General features: G+C 41.0%; 1 protein-coding gene across 2 annotated transcripts in view; it reads right to left on the bottom strand.

Moving 5' to 3' along the window:
- Positions 1 to 17,582, bottom strand: part of GALNT9 (polypeptide N-acetylgalactosaminyltransferase 9) — a 141,056-nt gene that overhangs the window by 88,926 nt on the left and 34,548 nt on the right. For both annotated transcript variants that reach the window (XM_071572319.1, XM_071572320.1), the window contains exons 3-4: positions 8,862 to 9,028; positions 6,627 to 6,801 (exon numbers count right to left, since the gene is read on the bottom strand). In XM_071572319.1, the coding sequence (XP_071428420.1) occupies positions 6,627 to 6,801; positions 8,862 to 9,028 (342 nt within the window). The remainder of the gene's footprint in view (positions 1 to 6,626; positions 6,802 to 8,861; positions 9,029 to 17,582) is intronic.

Below are 17,582 nucleotides of genomic sequence, written 5' to 3'. Positions count from 1 at the left end.
AGATGTGAATTTTGAGATTCACCTCTGCTTTTCACAGATGCAAAAATATTAGGCTCCTACCTTATATCTGAGCCAATGTACTTTATGGCCATAGAGAAGCATACATTGTTAACAGGTTATTTACTGGAGCAGGAGGAAGAAGTTCTCCCAGGCATAGACATGATGGATTTCAGTTAGCTAAATAAAGTGAAAATAGTCAGCTTTAAAGGTAGTGCTTCACATCATCCAGTGGTTTTTTTCCCACCTAATAAAACCCAAGCAGACAATTTGGACTGGAATTTGAATGACGTATGAAGATCCTCCCTTCTGTCCTCTCTTAAAATATATATTAGTCAGTGTCCTCCTCTTACTCTGAATAGATTGCTGGTGAACAGATAAAGCCAGAAGAGAAAGGACAATAGATTTACTTTTCTTATAGACCTCACCAGGCTAAAGTGTGTTTTCACTTCAGTTTTATTTCTCTGAAGCAGTTCCAGCAATACAAGAACACAATGCTGAAGTCTCTTTCCCAGGACTCAGTCCAGTGAAGGACAGGGCTTAGCTGAAACTCCACAAAGCACATCACTTTTCCATGATTTTGGTGGGCTTCCTGAGGGCACCAGGACAGGCTGGGCAGGTGCCTTGGTAGGTGATTCCTCCTCGCAGAAACTCTCTTGGGGGTTTTGTGGAAGGAACCTCTGATCAGGAGCAATTTCACAACAGAATGATGTGTTGATTTGTCAGAGTTTGCTGAGCATATCACTAAATACATGCATTTAATGCTTTAGCCTGCCAGTTAGAAGATTTCTGCACTAACACTGGATTTTCTAAGGTGTTGGGTACCCATGATGACTTTATTGGGAGTTCCAGCAATGCCAGTACTGTGGGCCTTGAAGACTCAGGCTGGAAGTAGGAAAAGAGTTGGAAGGCAGAATTTAAGGCAGAGTAGAGAATAAGCCTGTAAGAAGATTGAGAGCAAAGGCAGGGGCCATAGTGTGGCAACACAGGCTTCTCTAATCCCATTGTGAGTCCACCTCTGAACATCTATGCATTCTGTGTTTAACACTGGGTTGATTCAGAGCAGCTCAAACCCCACAGGAATCCACAGCAAACAAAAACTCTGTGCTGTCTTACATCCTTATCAGATTGCTGGAGAATTCATGCCATGGGGAAGTCTCATTTTTCACAATGTTAAAAAGAACAGCTTCTTCCAGATAAAAAACAGATAAAAAGAAGTTAGTTATGAGATCCTCAGTGCACATGATTATATAATTCACCTTTTTAAATATGTAAAAGCACCTGCTGACTTCAAGCAGACTTTTAAAAAGGCACAACATAGGAATAAATGCACACAATCTGAGGGAAACCACAAGCTTGCTGCAGGCCAGATCCTCTGCTGCCCAACTCTGCTACTTAAATAGCCTTCCCAATTTCAGGGAGGCTTTGCTAACATGCAGCATCTGAGAAACAGACTCCACTTTCCAGTTCTTAATTAGAATGATTGCACAAGGCATTTACCAATAAATTCCACCCAAATGTCACCTTTTCTAAATTTGTTGAAAAGTAAATCCTTACCCAAATGACAGGAATTGCATTGAGAAATGTCTCTCAAATTCTGTCCTATTCCAGAGGGTACCCAAATATCCTAATCTTTGGGTTCTTTTGAGATAAACATGTCTCTTTTTTTTCCTCTTCACCACCACTATGCTAATTTTTACTTCAATAAAAAATGAAGAACTAACATTAAAAAAATCCAATCTTTTTTTCCCCCCAGTTTTCACAAATCAGAATTCCTTTTTCTTGCAAGCATTTAAGGAAGAGTCCTTACAAGACATAAATGAAAGACAACATGGTCTCATCTGCTGGATTTTATGGCTCAGTGGGTTTAACACTGTATTTTACTCTGGCTCTACCACCATCAGGCACCGTGAAGTATAAACTTAATACAAAAATGTAAGGGGGGAAAAAAAAGCTGTGTAAACTGAAAGCTTATTTTGCATGATTTTATATGGTACCTCACATTTCACTGACAATATACATTTATCAGATGCAGACAAGCAGATCTACTGACATATATAATTCTTCACTGAGGCCATCTGAGGAATTTTTAATGCAGAATGCCTTTTCTGTAAATAAGCGCTCAGAGAACTAAAAAAGAAATAAATTTCATACTCACTTCCTCAGTCTCTAAGAGAAAAGAGAGAAATTCCCCTTCTGTTCTACCTGACATCTCTATCAGCATTCCTGTGTGCCCAGGGAAGTTTGAGACCCACAGCCCCAGCCAGGACGAAGTAAACACAACAAAAACTCCTGCTGGAGAGTTGATCAGTTCTTTGGGCTGCCAAATCTCAATAGCTCTTTTCTGCACCACTGAAAAGCAATGAGGATGCTTCAATGAACACTCCAGGTTGTTGAGGTAGATGAATAGTTGAAGCTGCTTTTCTGGTCTGTAGGCTGGCACTGTCCCACGGATCTGAAAGGCTCACATGGCTCATGGTGCACACTTCCCTCTCCACTCAGATAATATTACTTCACTTTTGCTGTCTAAAATGTGTATTCCATTAAGCTACCAAATTGATCCAAAGGCTCTGGATGAGAAAAAACTCCCTTAATAAACATATGTGCTATCCTTTGCATAAATAAAACTTCCCAGGTCAACCCTGACACGGTACCAGGGATGCTGCAATGAACCGTGATGTGCTTGAACCCTCCAGAGGAGAGGGAATGCACAGGGGAAGGACTGCAAAGGTATTTTTGACCTCACCTTCATCACTTCTCTCACTAGAAAGAAAGAGCCACCTGGACCTTGTCAGGTCCCCAAAGATCCAGCTGAGCTTGAGCAGAGTGGACAGGGAGTTTCCCTGCTGGTAGAGGTTGGCTTCCAGTACATTGCATGAAAATGTTAGAAGGGAGTTTTCAGGGGGACAAAGACCTTGTGGCTGTGCCCTACAAAAGCATAATCAGGTCTCTGTTACAGAGTGCTTGGGATAATCAAACTTAGAAGATCAGGAGGAAATCACCCTCCTTTTCCCTTTACACACCATTCCAAGAGTCCATTCCTTATGGCCACTGCAGGAAATTGCACTGCATTTTACAGTATAAAGCAGCACCTGCAAAGTATCATCCATAGACCTTGGGATCTTGATCTTTAGCTCTTTTGAGTTCATTAAAACACCAGTTTTCTATATTTTTAAGCCACTGCCAACTTCAGGCATAATCCATAATGATGGGATTTTTGTGACACAATCTGATAGATACTCGGCTTATATTTCAGTTTCTCTTTCTCATGTCAGGCTGTCTCTGTTAATATTGAAATCTTTTGATTAAATCCTCTTACTTCACGGCTTCCTTATTGATACTCCCCCTTTGTCTGGCAAAATTTTAATTACTACAGTACTGTATAGCTCTGTTCAGTGCTCTGATATTACCTCAGTGATAGGAGCAAAAGCAATTCCTAAGACAGAATGCAACTATAATACTCTATCATTATGTCTTCTTTTATGGCTCCTAGCACCCTCTTTATGGCTGCTAATATATTGTGGCTTCTGCCTTTCACTTACTGATTTCTGCTCTCCTTCACTCAATGTGTCCTTTTTCTCACCCAGAGAATTAACACCTTATCTCTGCTATCTCTCTCTCCTGCTCCCAGACATAATGTAGGGAAGGTCCCTTCTCCTTGTCCTCTTATTCTTTCCCATCTCTCAAAGACAGGAGTCTATACAATGTTTTACATGTTCTGCAACACAGTCAGCATCCAGGATGTGATGTCTGTACTCAGGGTTATTGTGGCTTAATGCACAGTGGGTGGACCCAACACAAAAGTCAGTGGGGCAGGAATGCAGAAATCTTTAGAAGCCTGAAGGAAAACTGAACTATACAAGCTTAAATATACTCTCACAGAGGAAAGTAGAAGAGCTTTTCATACCTACTGGTTCTGCTGGGTTGCTGACTCCTATCAAGTGACCTTTAAAACCAGACATGGTTCCTCTGCAGAAGAGGTAGAATTTACCTATGAACTGTACACACACATTATCATGTAATTTTAGTTTAAAATTCCATTTGAGAATTAATTGCAATGGCCTCCCTTTCAGGCAGTCCTCTCCACTTTTGCTCTCATGGCAGCAATATTGGCTCACACTGCCAAAAGGCTTAAGGGGAACAGGTCAGTTGAAAATCACTGCTCTGAGATAACATATTTCTACACCTGAGAAGCCAAAAAGCAGCAATTAAGCACAGCAAAATAAATAATTCAAGAGCTAATTTGACTTGCCAGGATGTAGAGGTTTTTTTTTTTATATCCTACCAGATTGTATTTTAGTTTAGAAGAAGTGTCCCTGGAGAGTAATGCTGTGAGAGCTCATAAAATGCTATAGTGAGAAATAAGGCAAAAATTCACCTGTAAATGGTTCACTATCGTTTAAAGAAGTTTTTTTGTTGTCGGTTCTACATATTTCATGAGAAAGAGATGAAGAAGTTCTTCTGTGATTCTATATGAATTAATCTGCCAACTGATTAGGCAGGTATAGCAGCCATAGATTGGGAGGCTAGAATTGCACTGCAGGCACTTGACTTCTAGACAGAACACAAACCAAACAGAAAGCTAATGCTCTTTTCTGTGGTAAAGGAATTGGCTTCTTTTTAATTGCCTCACAAATAATCCATAGACAGCTTTGAGTGGGAGCAATCCATGTGGCCTCTGAATACATAAATATGCATTGAAAATGGGGGGAAATATTCATCCAAGATGCAACTTAGGAGGAGAACAGAACAGCAGAACTTTAACAAGAGACTCCTGACTACCAAGGGCTGTGAGTGGGGCCAGTGGTAACCTGGCAGGGAAAAAAAACCAGTCCAGATGGAAGGACCTCAGTCCTTTCTGGTAAAAGAGGATTAGATAAAATGGAGATGACAGCCAAGTGCATGTGCACAGGTGGACAGGACTAAAACTAGGAAGAAGTGGGCAGAACAGGGCTGGAGATGGTTCAGCAGCCACAAAGGGTGAGTGGAACAGCAGCGGGGAACGCTCGGAGCCCACACGCGCGGCTCTCAAAGGGGCACACGATGCTCCTGGTGCACGTTTGCTCCTCTCATTCACCCACTGTGGCTGCTCCAGGAGCTGAGTGGTCTCCCAGCAGCTGCAGGGCCTGGCTCAGCAGAACAGCTGAGACTTAAGCACACTGTTGAGAGGAGAGTGCACCAGGGAGGATGCAATAAATGCAAACACCTTTTATCTTGGATATACACACGCTCTCATTTACTGAGCAGTCTATGTTCTTGCTATGCTGATTTCAACCCTTTCTGACATTAATGCAATGCAGTAAGGTTAAAAAAAACCCTAACAAACCCCAAAGCAACCACCAAGCCCTTTCGTGCTTACTGACACCACTGCTGAGCTTCCCTGGGTACAGTACATCAATCAGACCTCAATGTCCTTTATAAAATGATAACAAAATTTTCCATAAGCCTCAGAAAACTGCAGCTTGGGCAGGACAAGCACTGGGAACAGCACCCAGAGGATGTTCTCCCCAGTCCCCAGTCCTGTCCCACAGCTGATACTACCCTAGAGGAATGGTTGCAATGATTTGAAAGATCTACTTCTTTTAAAAGCAAATAAACAAATTAAATCAGCTCTGAAGCTTCTAGAAAACTATTACAACTGTTATTATAGTCTAACATAGTCCTAGGGAAAAAATGGGATGAATATAAACCAGGTGCACTACAAGACTTATTTTATTGCATCTTACATTTTATAAAGATATTCATGAACATATAAAAATAAACACTCCACTCCTTTGCAATTAAGTTTCTCTCTAGTTGTAAGTACAGCTATTTTTAGTTTTAATTTGAGGATATCTCCCAGAATTGCAGAGCATAATCATTTCCACCATAACTCTACATCATCATTATCAAATATCAGCCTATCTTTGGAAAACACACATTTTACATGCTGAAGGTCCCAGCAGCCCTTTTTCAGCTGACTGTACATATCAGTTCCTTCATTCCCGGAATGCAAAATATTGGCCACCAAGTGGTGCCACAAAAGTTTACTCCAAATTCAGATCTGGCCCATTAAACCCCAAACTGTGCTTCCCACAGTCATACTGCTCCCTTGGAAACCAAAGGGGGGTGAGGAAAGGTGCACTCATTTCAAGCCCCATTAAAAATGCAGAAAATAATTTCATGTTTCCCTCAAATGCAAATGCAAGAAAATTTAGGAGGAAATCAGATTGGTATTCAAGTTTCCAAGAAGAAATGATAGAAAATGACAAGGAGGCAAAAAAAGTGCTTGAAAGCATCAATTTTCCTCCAGCCCAAAGCCTCCTTAATGGTGTCTCCCCATTTGACTGCTTTGGGGATTTCACATCCATTGTGGTTTCAATTACTTCTCTCTCCACTGAGCTGTACTAGGCCAGGCACAACAGCTTTTTTATGGATCTTGCAGTCATTGCAGAAGACTCTCAGCAATGTTGCAATAATCAAGAACATTATTCAAAAGTAATTGCTAATGTGATAACACCAGCCTGCAGCCATCTCACCCCCACAGTCCCTCAGCTTCCCTGTGGGTGAGCAAATATCTCCCACAGCTCTTGAGACACAGGGCACACTGTCACAGTACCAATCTCCCTCTGGGGACTGCCAACACTTACCAGCCAATGTTGAATTCAACGTGGGCATCAAAGAAGCCAACGACAGGAGAGGTTGCTGCTTTCCAGCCCTGGATTCTGGCTCGGATCAGTCCTTCCCGTTTGTTATTGCGCACGATTTTCACCAGACCTGGGTATCTTTTATTGACATACTGGTCCAGGTTAAATTTTAGCTCAACTGCAGGATGACAAGAAACCCCACACAAACAATTAGAATGAGAAAAGCCCTGCAATGTAACGTTATGCTTTGATTTATCCTGCGACAGAAAGGGAAAGAAATCCTTAAACATTCCCAAACCCTTAAGTCGGTATCACAGATACAAACCAAGTACTGCAGTTGTGGAATGGACAGTTCCAGGAGAATCAGCCCAGAGAAATTCTCTACACATCAGAGGTTTGCCCAGAGATAAGGCTTGATGGATTTGAGTATAGTTTTGAAGAGATAGTTTGCCAAAATATTTTTAAAGAATTACTATTCTAATTCTCTGATGATCTGCATTAGGTTACAGTGGGCCTCTGGAGGAGCAATTCTGACCATAAAACAGTGTGACCTGGGAGGCTGGTGATTTTTTGTTCTGATTGATGTTATTCAATAAGAGTTTGAAAAATAACCTCAATGGATTTTGGGTCAAGACCTAGTTCAGATCACAATTAACTTCCCTTCATTCTAAGGGTTTTCCCTTAGATATAATTAAGACTCCTCAATACCAGGCATCTTTCCTGTTGAACTAAATGGATATTGAAGATCTCAAGTAGACTTTTCTTTTGTTCATTTTCAGGCATTCAACCACAGATGGAGCAGAACTCATTCATTCCTTTTTCAGCTTCATTTCAAGAGGCTTATAAACAGGGAAATTACAGAAATGATCACTCTATTTTTTAAAAATCAATCTAGTTTGGTAATTCATTTACACTGCAGCCTATTCATAATGTGGCTTTTGATAAAATGTATTTATTAGGAAAACCAGCAGAAGCTTCCAGGGTGTTAGAATCCTCATTCTTGTGATCTATAATACCCAGCAGAATCATTATCACTGGAATCAAAGACCTGATAAATCTCTAGTTATCTAGAAGAGTGGTGAGAAAAGCCATATAAGAGTTCACTGACAAATGAGTTCAATTCTCCTCAGTATCACATTGACTCAAAACCTTTGCAATCTCACATAATTACTCCATTGGTTACACTGCCATAACTGAAATCTGAACTGCATTAACATTTTTCTTAAATCTCCAGGTTTTGGAACTTATTTTTGTTTGAGTTCTTTCCTCTCTCACTCTTCTGTTCTCTTCAGAGATCTTGAAGAGTAAGAGCAACTTAAAACTGAAAGACTTAAAATTGTTGTTCTGGGGAAGAAATGCTAAACATGAGACTTGTTTTAAGTAAATATGATTTTTAGAAGATACAGCAGGTTTAGAAGTCTAAAGTATAACAACTTAAAACACAACAACACTGCTAGTGCCTTCTTCAAACCTGACTGTTCTGTGCTGGTCAATGGCTCTCTATATGTATATATGAGTTTGGACTGCTGTAACAGAAGTGCTGTTTTTACACTAATGAACCAGATGAACTGTGATCTGCACCCATTCTGTTCCATCCTCATACTCTAATTTACTCCCTCTCTCAAAAAAAAAAAAAATCAGGCTGCAAATCTGATGTCATCACCACCTGTTCAGATCATGAAGAAACAATGGGCTGCCATGTAAAATGGCAGGAACCACCTTTGAGGAGAACCTGCAGCCCCAACTTTTCTTTGGAAGCAGAATTTAAAATTTTAGTCTATTAATGATGATATTCCTCTGGCTCTAAAATTTGGAGAGAAGTGTCCTATTAAGATTGCCTATACAAATGTCATTTGCTCTGCAAGGATTTCAATGAAATCAACAGGTTTTATCCACGTAATGTTTATTTGTTATACAAATAGTCAATATTTACTCAATATTGTGCAAATGGCACAATCAACCCTCCCATCAACAAACACAAACTCTTGCAAATTCTACTGACTTCAGGAGAGGTATAATAATTTATACCAAGGTATGAGTCAATGATTATTAGCTGTAAATCAGTGGTGGGATGTAGGACCCTCCTCCCTTGGCTGCTTAAATGCAGAATGACTCAAAGCTGTTCCATCCAACATCAAAAAAAATAAGCATTTTTGGCTAGCAGTGACCAAACCCCCTCTGATTTACATTTCACACCTAGAAATCACACAGGACACAGAGGAAGTTTGGAAGGCTCACCGTTGTCACTGTTGTCATCCACCAGAATGATCTCCTTGAGCAGGTGTGAAGGGGTGTGATTGACAACGCTGTGCACAGAGCGCAGGATGACAGAGAGAGCCTCGTTTACAAATATAAAGACCACAGAGATCTGGGGCAGGTCATCTGGGTAGGTCATCTGTTTGCACCTGGAGAGAAGAAAAGGCACAATGAAAACCCAAGCAGCCACTGGGAGTCAAAAGAGAGTGAGGAGCATCCTCTCCTCCGTGCTCTCTGTCTCATATAGGGATGTGCAGAGTTTTTCCATTTTAACCCCAAACAAAAACATGGCAAAAGCTCAAAAGAAGTAACCAAGGTAGGAGCAGCAACCTGTATAAAACAAAGGGTATGAGCATGCACACAGACTTGTAGCAGCTCTCTTTCCTCTGGAAGGCTAAAAGCTTTCCTTGAAAACCAAAGGAATATCAATAACTTTGCTCAAAAACAACCTGCAGAAGGCCTACAATGCTACACCCTGACTGTGCTCCCAGGAGAACCACCAGCAGGTCTGCTGGTAGCTCAGAACTGGATCTCTCCCACTAACAAATATTCTGACTTTACCTATGTGTTCTCACAGTCAAAAGCCATTCAGAATTACCATAGCAATTACTGAAGGTGCTCTCTAAAATACTGCTAATGATATCACTGGAAATGACTTTCCCTGCTCTTATCAAACTTTCTGACCTCTTTGCTCATTACTTTGGCATAACAATCACTTTGTTCCCCACTATCAACAGTCATGGGGATACAGAGGGTGAAAAATGCTTGACTGTTGAGCAAGCTCTGGAAATCAGTTATGAATTCTAGTAAAGTGTAATTATTCATAACTCCTCATCCCAGTGCTATCTGCTCAGAGCCCTGAGTACTTGCCATTGATTACAGTGTTATTACCATAGCTACTGACTGGCAGCTTGCTGGGGGCCTGAACCACACAGAGGACCACTCTGCAAAACTTCTGGCTAAGCAGCTTTCTTACCCAGTCTGAAAATGAACCTGGAACAAGGACAGAGATTTGCAGAGGTGTGAATGCTCTGACACAGCCCCCTTTTTGCATTTCTTTTTGAATGCAATTTTCCTCTTGACCACACATATATCAAAGAACTCCATCAGGAATACTTCACTAACAGCAAAAAGCCATCAGCTAAAAACATGGACCTTGTAAGATTTCTGGAGATGAGGGACATGTGTGACCTGACAGCAATTTGCTCCAAGCTTTGCCTGTTTCAGCAGGACATGGCAAATTGCCTCTCAGTGAATTGGACCCAGGGAGTGGGGACACTGCTGGTGGGAGTGAGGCAGAGCAGGGAGCCCATCCCAGGCCATCCATCCTCATGGTTCTGCATCAACACTCAGAGTTGGCAGCAAAGAGGGGACAAATGAAAACATAAACCCCAAGTCTGGAGGCAAAAAGGAGGTTGTGGCAGAGGAGGGAGTGCAGCAAGAATGAGAGGTCAGTCAAAGCAGCATTTACTACACAGAGGGACAAGCAAATAAAGGAAAGGGGGGATGACCACAAATACCAGTAGAGAGGCATTTGTGAAAGGACCAAAGCATTTTGCCCAGGAAAACACATGGAACCACTAAAACAGTACTAGGACTCAGTGAATTAGGCTGGGCTTCCTTTGCCTTCTGATCAAGAAATTTTGCTGAACTTCTCTGACTAAAAAGTATTTGTTTTATTGGTAAATAGACTGAAACACTTGGCCCCCCAGTCACGTGTTCCTGTCCAGACTGAAAGGCTGAATAGGACTAATCCCAGTGCTTTTCTGCCATCCTCCCACATTCATTCTGAGAAAAAAAAATTCTAGTTCAAGCTTTAAAACCAGCATATCTAAACCATAACCTCCTAACTTTGGGTTTATTTGTTCTTCATCATATTAAATCAAAGCATTATTGCCCTAAGTGTGACTTCATGGTGTTGCTGGTTCACAAGACTTCTCATGCCTTAGTTCTCAGTGATTACTTACATTGCAGGGCATCATGGAGTGCTTTAGATAAAAGGCTGGTTTGAATTTCTTATTCCACCTGGATTAGGTCATCCCTATCACTTCTCACTGCAACCTTTCTCCTGTCAGTTCTCCCCTTTTCCTCTGAGCAGGACACAGCTGAAAAACTCTGTTATGGCTGCATTTGGAAAGAGCACTCTGGCCATTACATATTGAATATCTTGGGTAATTCCACTGCAACAGGAACATCTAAATGGGCAGGGGCAAACCTCAAAAGTTAGCAGTGGTTTAAAAGCTGTCATGATTTTATTTATTGTAGTGAGGATGAAGAACAGCAAAAGCAGCTGTCCAGCTGAGTAGACTTTTCAAAGCACAACAGAGATTTAGGAGTTTATTTCCTTCAGACTTCAAGTCAACCTTGAACTCTGTTCTCCTCAGGTTACTTTAGAAAATGAGATGGATGTGCTGAGGTAGTCAGGAGAAAGTACTGGTCCACTAACAAACATTCTGATGATGTTTGAGAACATGAGCAATCCCAGCTAAGGGGCCTTTCCTTAAAACTCAGTGGGTGCTTAAGTGCTTTGCTGGATTGTCGCCCAAGTTCTTCCCAACGTGTTCTCTAATTAGATACCAGCCACAGCAATTTACAGTTAATACTTCCTCTATTCCAAGAAACTCTAACCAGCCCTTGGCACACTGAGCCAAATTGTGACATTAGCAAGTCACACACAAGAACACTCTGCCATCAAAGCACAACCACAGCCATCACCACCTGCCACCTGTGCTTGGCCAGAGGCTGACAAGGGACCAAGTGCACTGCAATGGGTCAGTTGTGCCTGTGTGCAGGGTGGAGAAAGTCAGAGCATCAGGACACACAAAGTCCTCCTTAGTGCAGCCCTTGACTCTGGCCCTGGAGCACTGCAGTGAGGGACAGCTCATTACAGACAAGTCCTAGGAAAAAAGTAAGGCTGTAACAAACCTATTGACTTTCAACAAGGGTTAGGAATCCACACAGAAAATGGCTGGAGCATCAGCCTAGAGACAGAGGCAAAGCATCAGGCAAGAAACCTATGGGCTAATGATGGAGGAGCTTAGCATGAGACCAGTTGCTTTTGTTATTTCTTATGAGAAGAAATTTATCAGAAATGTGAAGAAATCAAATTGCACAAAGATGTACTAGCAAGGCACACTTTTGTAATCCTTCCACCTTACCACTAACAGAACTGTTGCAAGAAATTATTCCCTTTTGGCAGCCCTGATGCTGTGCAGTGAAGTGCCTGGGTCTTTATGGCACCCCAGTGCTCTGCCAGGGAAGGGATCTGGGTACCACCACACTCCCCACTTCTCTGCACTGGGGGTATGACCACACAAAGAACTGTGGCAATTGGGTGAGGGAGGACAATTACAGTAATTGATTGCCAAAACCTGGCCTCATTAACATCTAACACTGCTGAGTTGGGGAAGAATTTAGAGTGTACATTTGACCTCTGTGGTAGCTAACAATACTCTAAGCTGGCCAGATACAGGTTACACTTAATATTACTGTGATTTTAAATTAGTATTATGAACTACCACAGTGTAGAATCAGCAAAGGAGGTCAGGCCTGCCCAGGGCAGGCAGGTACACTGTGGAGGGACTCACCATGGGATGTGTTCAGGAGTAGGGATGCCCAGCAAAGGCTGACAATGCCATGGCTAATCATTTCCATGGGCCAGCTGAGGATGGATTAGACCTGATATGTGAAACAGCCCTTCAGGCACCTTTCATACAACATGCCAAGAATCAAACCTGAGGCATCCTGCTGCTGTCTTGGGAAAGGTCTTTGAGTGTTCTCGCTCTGTATTTCCTACTGCAGAGCTTGGCTGGCAACCCAGAGGTATTTCCTTTGTACATGACAGAGAGCTTGATGTCAGGTCATTTTTCTCTATTCTGGAGATGATTCTCACTCAGTCTTTCCTTTGCATTGAATCAGTGCCTTAAATGAACATTTCCCAGGCAGCCTCCTGAGCCCAACTGTGAGCACTGCCTTTGCAGGCATAAGAAAACAGGAAAAGCTCTTCAGTTGGCAGACTAGAACCTTGGGAAAAAAAATCATGTACTAACATAAAAAGGTCATAGATTAGAAACTGAGACATGAGAAAACAAAAGCTGCTCAGCTGCATATGAACCTCCTCACAGCAATCTTGGAAGCTGGGAGGCAATAAATGAAAGGAAATTTTCTTTTGTTGGAACCTTCATTCCCTGATAGATGTATTTACTCTATTTGTATCTGATCCAACAGAAACAGGTAAGTCCTCTATTTATCAGAGCTGCTCTTACAGTCCATTTGGGTTGCACTATTTTTTGTGAAGGACTGACACTGCAGCCATACAGGTAGTTCACTGCATTACCAAGGAAAGAAAAAATCTTTCCTGCTCTATTTCCCCTGCCTGCAAACTTGCTAAACTCCAAAAATGAGTCTTGCTTGCAGACCTTAATATACTGAGTTTGGAAATGGATTAGGCAATGCATTTAGAGATTTCTGACAGCTTTACCCTTCTGGAAGAAATGCAAACAAAATTAAAGCTGCTTCATGAATCTTTAAAGTATTTAATACAAGATATATTTTTCCAATGAACCACTGGGATGGGGGTGACTGTGGGTTTCTCTCCTTCACAAACTTGATGGAATTGCTGGGCATGAAGAAACATCTGCAGTTCTGACACAAAAAAACCTCTACCCCAACATGCTCTTTACCTTGAAAGCTGCAGAATGGTCTGTGTTCATGTTTTATAGCCATAGCATGAGAAAGAGGTGGAACAGCTTCTTGCTTGCTACATGATCAATGGAAGGACAAAGAGAAATATTAAAAAGACAACTGAATTCTTGCTCATTAATGCTAGAAAATGCTACTTTTAGTCATCATGTCAATGTCTGGTTTTGAGCCCTGTTAAACCAAAGGCTCAGAGTTATCTTACCTACGTGGTTACCTTTTAGCACCTGAATGCTGCTGTGACTTCTGCAGGCACAGATGATTTACCACAGCTAAACCACCAAATTTAGTGGTGAGTTCAATGCTTGATTTCTTTCTCCAGAAACCCACTGAGGCTTTACAGCTAGTGCTGGATGTAATAGTAACTTTTGAGCTGCAGAAATAAACCAGCATTACTTTCTTGCTCAACACTGGCACAAGAGTGAAAACGTGCCAAGCTGCAAACATGTCCTTCCCCAGCATGGGATGCAGCTGCTGACCAGTCTGCAGCAAAACCAGTGACAGGCTGCACAACTGAATAGCTTCATGGATCATGAATCTGTCAGCCAGAGGCTCCAACTCCTTCCTAATTGATTCTCCTTCTCAACAGAAGGTGTTAACTGTATTATACTATAACATTCTCTCTCTGTTAAGGATGGATTTTCCTGCCCTATCCAAAAGGGGGGAAAAAGTGGCAAATTTTTGAATTTAAGGCTTGCTCTTACTTTGTCCTCCTGTTTTGCATCTCATGGACAGAATTCCCTAAGAATTACATAAAATAATCACAGCTATGATCAAGAGAGCAGTGGTAGAGAACACTGATGCTCTGTGTCCCTTGAGAAAAGCAGCCCATTGTATTTACAACAAAAGTAAAAAGAGATGAGAGTCATTTTCAGAAAAAGCCAGAAATCATGGTTATACCAGGAGATATCTTCTTCTCAGTCTATATTCCTTATGGAACAGCCTCCACTTTGACTTATCCACCACCTTCTCCTTTTCCCTTAGTTCATTTGGAGAAGTGCAGGTACAAGACACAGTGCAATTCTTGGTGGTGCTGTAAGTCAGAGAAAATCCACTAAAATAACCAGTCCTGCATCTTTTCTGGGACACAGAAATGCTGATGGTCATTTTCTCATGAAGTGAGGTTTGAAAGTTACTCCATACTGTGGGAATTGCCAGCAACCTTTTTCATACATTCCTTGACACGTTTTTTCTTACTTTGCATCCAAAAGTCTAAGAAAGAAATTCACCATATTCATCAGAAAGAAACCAAACCAAATCCTTGTTCCTGAGCTAACCTCAAACACTTCCAGTATCAAGAAAAAGTGTCCTTTTATGTCAATCACAGATGATTTCAATACACCATGAGTTTTCCAGACACATCTAGTCCTGGGAATTTCCCATATTCCCAGGCTGAATAATTGGACTTCGTGTCAGTAGGATTTGCAGAATGAAGAACAGCAGGAGGTTTTTTTTTAAAAATAACTTTCTTTTATAGCATAGAACTCTCTCTTCTCTGTCCTATTTCCTGTAGCAAAGATCAAATTTTACAGGAATTTCTGTCCTGTAATACTTCAATGAAGGAGAGAGCCCTTCCCAGCTGGGACCCAGGTAGTTCCACAGGTAGGTGGACCCTGAGATGAGCTCAGTTGGTTAATGTTTGGTTGTAATAATGCCAAGGTCATGGGTTCAATCCCCTGTATGGGCCACTGACTTAAGAGTTGGACTCAATGATCCTTGTGGGTCCCTTCCAACTCAGAATAGTCTGTGATTCTGTAGGTTAAAGTACCCTGTGAAGTTGTAATAACGCACATTGGACAAGTGTTTCCAAGAATCAGACATTTATTTTTTTGGCCTTTTTCCTTTCTTTTAAAATTCCAGGCCAGTAGAACTATGACTAATTGCTCTGCACAAAAAATAATAATAATAAAAAGAAAAATAATACGTATTTGTGCCTTTTGTTTTATAAGATACTTGCTCTATTTGGTTTAATTCCTGCCTTCCCTATGACAAATTATTGTATGTTTATAGCAGAAAGCCCTGAGAGCTGCCAGTCAGTGACTGAGAGCACAATATGTATGCACAGTTAACATACACAGCATGAAGATGACTCTACTCATAAATAGTATTAACCCTTATATTTAGGATTATTACACTCTTCAAAAGTAGCTACTGCACACATAAAATAAGAGGCCTTTATTTTTCACTGAGCTATTTCTGGCTTTCCTCAGGCAAACAATACCAGGAACATGCCATCATGTCTAATACTATTATTGATTTATACATATAAAAATGCTAAAACTACTTTCAATCCCTTTTAAAACAAGCCTCTTTATTAACATGAAAAATGGCTAAAAGCTCATGCTCAGATCCTTCTGTAGTAAAAAAGTATTTGCCTTTATTTTTTTTTTTTGGTAACTTAACTTGAGTCACTAATATGTTTTGAAATACCATCTGTAAAAAATTTCCACTCTATCCCCTGGTGTGCCTGTTCAGCTCTGCCTCTGGCTGGATGCAGGATGCATCACAAAGCATTAGGCTCACTGGAAATTAATGGAGAAGCTGAAACGTGCTTTCAAATGCCTTTCAAAAACCTCCAAAGAAAACACAGCCCCCCCTGCAACTTTATTTTTAATGGTGCCACACTTAAATTTAAGGAAGAGCTCAACTACACTTCATGTGACACGTATTCTGCCTAATTTCAGGTGATTAAACACAAATGGCTTGGTTAGTGATTCTCAGGATTTCACTGGTCCAACTGGATCTTCAGCTTGCATCCTTTGAAAGTAATAATTAGTCAAGAATTTTCTTTAGAAAATATATAAAGCTGGTCTACAAAATTCTGCTTTGAGATTGGAGAACTCCTTGAAATTGAAGTTAAGTGAAATAAAAACAGTGAAAACGATGAGGTGATGCAAAATAAAAGCAAAACTAAAGGCACTGTGTCAATTTGATTCAAACTTCTTGCCAGCAAAATATATACAGAAAACCACTACCTTTTTTGCAACCTTTTAAAACTGAATTCTGGGAACTATCTTGTCTATGGAGAAGAGGGAACATACAGTCTCACCTCAGTGCTTTGCCAAAAATAAAACCTCACGTTTCAAATAGGGAAGGTTCATAAAGATCCATCCAAGGAGCCAGAAAATGTTTTCTAGGGTGCATTCTCAAAATTGGCTGCTCCCCTGTGGCCCCACTGCTTGTTCCTGTCACCAAGGGTCACCCCTCTCCAGTTAGCAATTTATCAGCTATTTATCTGCACTTCCAACAGAGATTGTTAGCAGACTTCCCATTAAGAAGTACTTTTCCACTCAAGGTGATGCATCAAGATCCTAAAAAAGGTTCTTTATGGCAAAGGAAGAATTAATCCCAGCATGTCTGCAGGGAGTGAGATGGTAACAGCCCAGATATCCAAAAGCAGACAACATATCTGAAGACAACCACCTTCTCTGAAGTCTCTCTCCTATTGAGTTCTGAGTCCATGCCAGACAGAAGGGAAAAACAGTAAAGCTGATGAAATCAAAGGAATTGTTTTCCATAAATAATGTATAAGGGTAAACTCACCATTTTCCATTTGCACAGAACAGTTTGCTGTACCCTTGAAGCTATTTGTTATTCAGATAATAATATGTAAATACAGAAAGTTATCCTTGACTATTAAAAATGTACTGCAAGTATTTAATATTAAAAATTCAAGGCACTGTTGTTTAATTTTGACTATCTCACTCCCTCAGCTGGTGTTGCTGGTGCTGGACAGAGGCTGAGTATCACAGTGTTCCCTAGAAATGTAGGGCAATAAAGAAGTTTTCAAGGTAACTGCTGCAAAGCTCTTCACAAATTCCATTACAGGTTTGCTGTCACGTTGCAGTGTGGTGGTCAGGAGGAGAACAGAGGAATGCAATAATTTTCCACTATTACTTCAGCTAACAATGTTTTTTATGGTCTTGGGAGGATATACAACAATGTTTGGCAAACAATCCCTTCTTTAATGGGTTTCAGTGTATGTCACAGGAGACCAGCTTTAAT

This window comes from Pithys albifrons, chromosome 17 (assembly GCF_047495875.1).
Source record: "Pithys albifrons albifrons isolate INPA30051 chromosome 17, PitAlb_v1, whole genome shotgun sequence".
In the NCBI taxonomy this organism is placed as follows: Eukaryota; Metazoa; Chordata; class Aves; order Passeriformes; family Thamnophilidae; genus Pithys; species Pithys albifrons.
This window is presented reverse-complemented; position numbering and strand designations above follow the sequence as displayed.